Genomic DNA, 7,500 nt, shown 5'->3' with positions numbered 1-7,500 from the left:
TCTTTCTATTATATCATTCTATCCTTCTATCTATTATATCATTCTATCCTTCTATCTATTATATCCTTCTATCTATTATATCATTCTATCCTTCTATCTATTATATCATTCTATCCTTTATCTATTATATCATTCTATCCTTCTATCTATTATATCATTCTATCCTTCTATCATTCTATCCTTCTATCTATTCTATCATTCTAAATATTCTATCATTCTACCCTTCTATCATTCTACCCTTCTATCATTCTATCCTTCTATCTATTCTATCATTCTAAATATTCTATCATTCTAAATATCCTATCATTATATTCATATAGCAATCCAAACATTCCATTAAATCTGAATAAAGAGCTGTCCTGAGATACCAGAGTTGGTCAGCAGGGGGAGGAGTGGTGCAGAGACAGACAGGACAGAGGAGAAACACAGGAAGTCCATGGATCTTAATTGTATGTCCTCTCTCCTTGTCAAACCCTTTTGGATGAGAAGGTACAGAGGGGATGAACCTTCTCATTGAATGGATTCTGGATGGAGGACGCGGGGAATCAAGGACATGCAATTAAGATTCTCCCCATGGTTGTGTACCAATCATCTCTCCTTCCTTTCAAAATATGCACTTGTTCACTTCCCTTCACTGAGTTGAAAGGAAATGACTGGTATAAGAAATATGGTGGAAACTCCCACTAGCCCATGTCTCCACCAATCCAATGCTTTCAGATTTGTGGGAAGTAGTAAACGGGTGTAAAATCCAGGAGAAAGGACATATTATTAGGAAACACCCCCTCTGTGTATGACTGCTTCTCAATAGTCTACAAAATGCTTCCTCTCCTCACACACACATTGTAATGTACTGTAGCCTGTAGTCAGAGATGACTCATTTATTGTAGTCAGAGATGATTCATGTACTATAGTCAGAACTGATTCATGTACTGTAGTCAGAGATGATTCATGTACTGTAGTCAGAGATGATTCATGTACTGTAGTCAGAGATTATTAATGTACTGTAGTCAGAGATTATTAATGTACTGTAGTCAGAGATGATTCATGTACTGTAGTCAGAGATGATTCATGTACTGTAGTCAGAGATGATTCATGTACTGTAGTCAGAGATGATTCATGTACTGTAGTCAGAGATGATTCATGTACTGTAGTCAGAGATGATTCATGTACTGTAGTCAGAGATTATTAATGTACTGTAGTCAGAGATGATTCATGTACTGTAGTCAGAGATGATTCATGTACTGTAGTCAGAGATGATTCATGTACTGTAGTCAGAGATGATTCATGTACTGTAGTCAGAGATGATTCATGTACTGTAGTCAGAGATGATTCATGTACTGTAGTCAGAGATGATATACTGAACTCTCTCCTTCTATAGAATACCATATAGATTTACCCAGCCAGGTAGAGGAAGAGAGTGTGTGTGTGTGTGTGTGTGTGTGTGTGTGTGTGTGTGTGTGTGTGTGTGTGTGTGTGTGTGTGTGTGTGTGTGTGTGTGTGTGTGTGTGTGTGTGTGTGTGTGTGTGTGTGTGTGTGTCTTGGTTCTTTTGAAGTTTCCTCATTATGGATCAGAAGGAGGACATGTCAGCTCCTGTGTCATGGATTATCTCTGTCCCTGTTCAGACTATCTGCCTTTGGAATGGAGGGATAATAGCAGAGAGGAAGAGAGAGGGAACGACTGTGTGACGATGATAAAACCAAAGGCCAGTAGTTCCTATGAGTGTCTTCAGAAAGTATTCAGACCCCTGGACCTTATTCACATTTTGTTACGTTACAGCCTTATTCTAAAATGGATTTGGGAAAAACCAACAAAAAACAGATATACCGTATTTACATAAGTATTCAGATCCTTTGCTATGAGACTTGAAATTGAGCTCAGGTGCATCCTGTTTCCATTCATCCTTGAGATATTTCATCCTTGAGATATTGCTACAACTGGATTGGAGTCCACCTGTGGAAAATTAAATTGATGGACATGATTTGGAAAGGCACACACCTGTCTATATTAGATCCCACAGCTGACAGTGCATGTCAGAGCAAAAACCAAGCCATGAGGTCGAAGGAATTGTCCGTAGAACTTGAAGACAGGATTGTGTTGAGGCACAGATCTGGGGAAGGGTAAAATAATATATTCTGCAGCATTGAAGGTCCCCAAGAACACAGTGGCCTCCATCATTCTTAAATGGAAGAAGTTTGGAACCACCAAGACTCTTCCTAGAGCTGGCCGCCCAGCCAAACTGAGCAGTCGGGGGAGAAGGGCCTTGTTCAGGGAGGTGACCAAGAACCCAATGGTCACTCTGACAGTGCTCCTGAGTTCCTCTGTGGAGATGGGAGAACCTTCCAGAAGAACAACCATCTCTGCAGCACTCCACCAATCAGGCCTTTATGGTAGAGTGGCCAGACGGAAGTCACTCCTCAGTAAAAGGCACATGACAGCCCGCTTGGAGTTTGTCAAACGGCACTTAAAGACTCTCAGACCATGAGAAACAAGATTCTCTGGTCTGATGTAAACAAGATTGAACTCTTTGGCCTGAATGCCAAGCATCACACCTGGAAGAAACCTGGCACCATCCCTACGGTGAAGCATGGTGGTGGCAGCATCATGCTGTGGGAATGTTTTTCAGTGGCAGGGACTGGGAGACTAGTCAGGATTGAGGGAAAGATGAACGGAGCAAAGTACAGAGAGATCCTTGAAGAGAACCTGCTCTAGAGCTTCCAACAGGACAATGACCCAAGACAACTCGGGAATGGCTTTGGGACAAGTCTCTGAATGTCCTTGAGTGGCCCAGCCAGAGTCCAGACTTGAACCCGATCGAACATCTCTGGAGAGACCTGAAAATAGCGACACTCCCCATCCAACCTGACAGAGCTTGAGAGGATCTGCAGAGAAGAATGGGAGAAACACCCCAAAAACAGGTGTGCCAAGCTAGTAGCGTCATACCCAAGAAGACTCTAGACTGTAATCGCTGACAAAGTTACTTCAACAAAGTACTGAGTTAAGGGTCTGAATACTAATGTAAATGTGATATTTGGAAACATTTCTAAAAACCTGGTTTTTGTTTGTCATTATGGGGTATTGTGTGTAGATTGATGAAGTGGAGGGAAAAAACTGTTTAATCCATTTTAGAATAAGGCTGTAAAGTAACAAAACGTGGAAAAAGTCAAGGGGTCTGAATACTTTCAGAATACACTGTATATCTACCAGGTAAATACCTGCTACTGTAACAGTATTACAGTAAATGGTGAGTTAGTGGTAAGTAAGTGCAGGGCCGGGTTACCAACCGGGCACGCAAGGCACATTCCCAGGGGCCCCACTAATCTCTCAAATAGCATAAGAACACCATGGCAACATGGTGAACACCATGGCAACATGTGTTGAATTTGAACTGCTCATCAGATTCCACAGACCCACAAAGAATTCCACAGACACACAAAGAATTCCACAGACCCACAAAGAATTCCACAGACCCACAAAGAATTCCACAGACCCACAAAGAATTCCACAGACCCACAAAGAATTCCACAGACCCACAAAGAATTCAATTTTGTTGTTGTTGATAAACTCCCATATCTACTGGGTGAAATTCCACAGTGTGCCATCACAGCAGCAAGATGTGTGACCTGTTGCCACAAGAAAAGGGCAACCAGTGAAGAACAAACACCATTGTAAATACAACCCATATTTATTTATTTTCTCGTTTGTACTTTAACACATCGCTACAACAGTGTATATAGACATGATATGACACTTAAAATGTCTTTATTCTTTTGGAACTTCTGTGAGTGTAATATTTACTGTTCATTTTTTATTGTTTATTTCATTTTTGTTTATTATCTTTTTCACTTGCTTTGGCAATGTTAACATATATTTCCCATGACAATAAAGCCCCTTGAATTGAATTGAGAATGAGAGACAGAGAGACATAGAGAGAGAAGGGAAGCAGAGAGAGAGAGAGAGAGAGTGAATACCTGCGAGAGAGAGAGACAGAGAGACATAGAGAGAGCGAGAGAGAGAGAGAGAGAGAGACAGACAGAGAGAGAGATTGAGTGAATACCTGCGAGAGAGAGAAGACGCAGACTCCTCATGCCAAACAGGTGCTGTAGCCCAAAGTCCTGCACCTATACACACACACACGCACACACACACACACACGCACACACACGCACGCACACACACGCACGCACACACAAACCGAGTAATCATTAATAATAAGAAAACATAAATTAAAACTAAGCAGGTCTTATTAGATAGACAGCAGCAGGACTGGTCTGATAGTCTGAGCAGGTCTAACTCATTAGACACATGCTTGTCCACAGGAGTGTGTAGGGTGTAGGGCGTAGTGTATTAGTATAAAGGGTTTAGTGTGTAGGGTCTAGGATGTAGTGTATTTGTATAAAGTATGTGGTGTGTAGGGTGTAGTGTATTAGGATAAAGGGTTTAGTGTGTAGGGTCTAGGATGTAGTGTATTTGTATAAAGTATGTGGTGTGTAGGGCGTAGTGTATTAGTATAAAGGGTTTAGTGTGTAGGGTCTAGGATGTAGTGTATTTGTATAAAGTATGTGGTGTGTAGGGTGTAGTGTATTAGTATAACGGGTGTAGGGTCTAGGGTGTAGTGTATTAGTATAACGGGTGTAGGGTCTAGGGTGTAGTGTATTAGGATAAAGAGTGTAGTGTCTAGGGTGCAGTGTATTAGGATAAAGGGTGTAGGGTCTAGGGTGTAGTGTATTAGGATAACGGGTGTAGGGTGTATGGTCTAGGGTGTAGTGTATTTGTATTTGTATAAAGTATGTGGTGTGTAGGGTGTAGTGTATTAGGATAAAGGGTGCAGGGTCTAGGGTGTAGTGTATTAGGATAAAGGGTGTAGGGTCTAGAGTGTAGTGTATTAGGATAAAGGGTGTAGGGTCTAGGGTGTAGTGTATTAGTATAAAGGGTGTAGGGTGTAGGGTGTAGTGTATTAGGATAAAGGGTGTAGTGTCTAGGGTGTAGTGTATTAGTATAAAGGGTGTAGGGTCTAGGGTGTAGTGTATTAGGATAAAGAGTGTAGTGTCTAGGGTGTAGTGTATTAGTATAAAGGGTGTAGGGTCTAGGGTGTAGTGTATTAGGATAAAGGGTGTAGGGTCTAGGGCAGTTCCCCAACATAACAAAAACCTTTTCATTTAATTTTGTATTGTTTGACATAAAAGACTGTAAAAACACCAGCAAAGCATCTCCAATTGATTTCAATTTAGTAAATCAACTTATTCCCAGTGTATTAGGTCCAGTTTATTAGGTACACCTCCCACGAAAATGGTTGGCTCCTACAGACAGTGAGTCACGTGGCCGTGGCCGTGCTGTATGAAGCAGGCAGACAGTGAGTCCCGTGGCCGTGGCCGTGCTGTATGAAGCAGGCAGACAGTGAGTCCCGTGGCCGTGGCCGTGCTGTATGAAGCAGGCAGACAGTGAGTCCCGTGGTCGTGGCCGTGCTGTATGAAGCAGGCAGACAGTGAGTCCCGTGGTCGTGGCCGTGCTGTATGAAGCAGGCAGACAGTGAGTCCCGTGGCCGTGCTGTATGAAGCAGGCAGACAGTGAGTCCCGTGGTCGTGGCCGTGCTGTATGAAGCAGGCAGACAGTGAGTCCCGTGGCCGTGGCCGTGCTGTATGAAGCAGGCAGACAGTGAGTCCCGTGGTCGTGGCCGTGCTGTATGAAGCAGGCAGACAGTGAGTCCCGTGGTCGTGGCCGTGCTGTATGAAGCAGGCAGACAGTGAGTCCCGTGGTCGTGGCCGTGCTGTATGAAGCAGGCAGACAGTGAGTCCCGTGGTCGTGGCCGTGCTGTATGAAGCAGGCAGACAGTGAGTCCCGTGGTCGTGGCCGTGCTGTATGAAGCAGGCAGACAGTGAGTCCCGTGGTCGTGGCCGTGCTGTATGAAGCAGGCAGACAGTGAGTCCCGTGGTCGTGGCCGTGCTGTATGAAGCAGGCAGACAGTGAGTCCCGTGGTCGTGGCCGTGCTGTATGAAGCAGGCAGACAGTGAGTCACGTGGCCGTGCTGTATGAAGCAGGCAGACAGTGAGTCACGTGGCCGTGGCCGTGCTGTATGAAGCAGGCAGACAGTGAGTCACGTGGCCGTGCTGTATAAAGCAGGCAGACAGTGAGTCCCGTGGTCGTGGCCGTGCTGTATGAAGCAGGCAGACAGTGAGTCACGTGGCCGTGGCCGTGCTGTATGAAGCAGGCAGACAGTGAGTCACGTGGCCGTGCTGTATAAAGCAGGCAGACAGTGAGTCCCGTGGTCGTGGCCGTGCTGTATGAAGCAGGCAGACAGTGAGTCCCGTGGTCGTGCTGTATGAAGCAGGCAGACAGTGAGTCACGTGGCCGTGGCCGTGCTGTATGAAGCAGGCAGACAGTGAGTCACGTGGCCGTGGCCGTGCTGTATGAAGCAGGCAGACAGTGAGTCCCGTGGCCGTGCTGTATAAAGCAGCCAGACAGTGAGTCCCGTGGCCGTGCTGTATGAAGCAGGCAGACAGTGAGTCCCGTGGCCGTGCTGTATAAAGCAGACAGACAGTGAGTCCCGTGGCCGTGCTGTATAAAGCAGGCAGACAGTGAGTCCCGTGGCCGTGCTGTATAAAGCAGGCAGACAGGCATCAAGGCATTCAGTTACTGTTTGATTGGAAATGATAATGGCCTAAAACATGTGATTTCTGCCATTTCGAACGCGGTACGATCGTCGGTTCCAGTATCTCAGAAACATCCGGCTTCCTGGGCTTTTCACGCACGACAGTGTCCCGGGTTTACCGAGAATGGTGCAACAAAAAGCAAAACAAACTGTCAGCGGCAGTCCTTTGGGCGAGAACAACTAAATGATGAAGGAGAACGGCAAGAATCACGCAAGCTAACAGGCGGGCCACAAACAGGCAAATAACAGAGCAGCACAACAGTGGTGTGCAGAACGGCATCTCAGAATGCACATCTCGTTAGTCCTTGTCATGGATGGGCTGTTACAGCAGACGACCACACCAGGTTAAACTCCTATCAGCTACAAACAGGAAGAAGCGGGTCCAGTGGACACGTGTTCACCAACACTGGACAACTGAAGAGAGGAAAAACATTGCCTGGTCTGATGACTTCCAGTTCCTGTTGCGTCATGCTGATGGCAGAGTCAGGAATTGGCGTAAGCAGAATGAGTCCATGGACCCATCCTGCCTGGTGTCAACAGTACAGGCTGGTGGTGGTGGTGGTGTACTGGTGTGGGGAATGTTTTACTGGCACACGTTAGGTCCCTTGATACCAATTGAGCAACGTTTCCATGCCCCGAAGAATTCAGGTTGTTCTGAAAGCAAAGGGTCGGACTAGGTACTAGATGGGTGTACCTAATAAACTGACAACTAAGTGTATGTGATTTTTTAAAGGTTTGAAATGATACCAATTGAGCAACATTTCCATGCCCCAGAGAATTCCGGCTGTTCTGGAAGCAAAGCGTCTGACCAGGTACTAATAAACTGGCCACTAAGTGTATATGATTCTTACAA

At 45.3% G+C, this 7,500-nt stretch overlaps 1 protein-coding gene across 1 annotated transcript in view; it reads right to left on the bottom strand.

Annotated features, from left to right (window-relative positions):
- The window catches only part of fbxl16 (F-box and leucine-rich repeat protein 16), a 28,158-nt gene that overhangs the window by 1,034 nt on the left and 19,624 nt on the right, over positions 1 to 7,500 (bottom strand). The window contains exon 5 of the mRNA XM_038985642.1: positions 4,056 to 4,119. Coding sequence (XP_038841570.1) covers positions 4,056 to 4,119 — 64 coding nt within the window. The remainder of the gene's footprint in view (positions 1 to 4,055; positions 4,120 to 7,500) is intronic.

Source organism: Salvelinus namaycush, unplaced genomic scaffold, assembly GCF_016432855.1.
Source record: "Salvelinus namaycush isolate Seneca unplaced genomic scaffold, SaNama_1.0 Scaffold360, whole genome shotgun sequence".
Taxonomy (NCBI): domain Eukaryota; kingdom Metazoa; phylum Chordata; class Actinopteri; order Salmoniformes; family Salmonidae; genus Salvelinus; species Salvelinus namaycush.
This window is presented reverse-complemented; position numbering and strand designations above follow the sequence as displayed.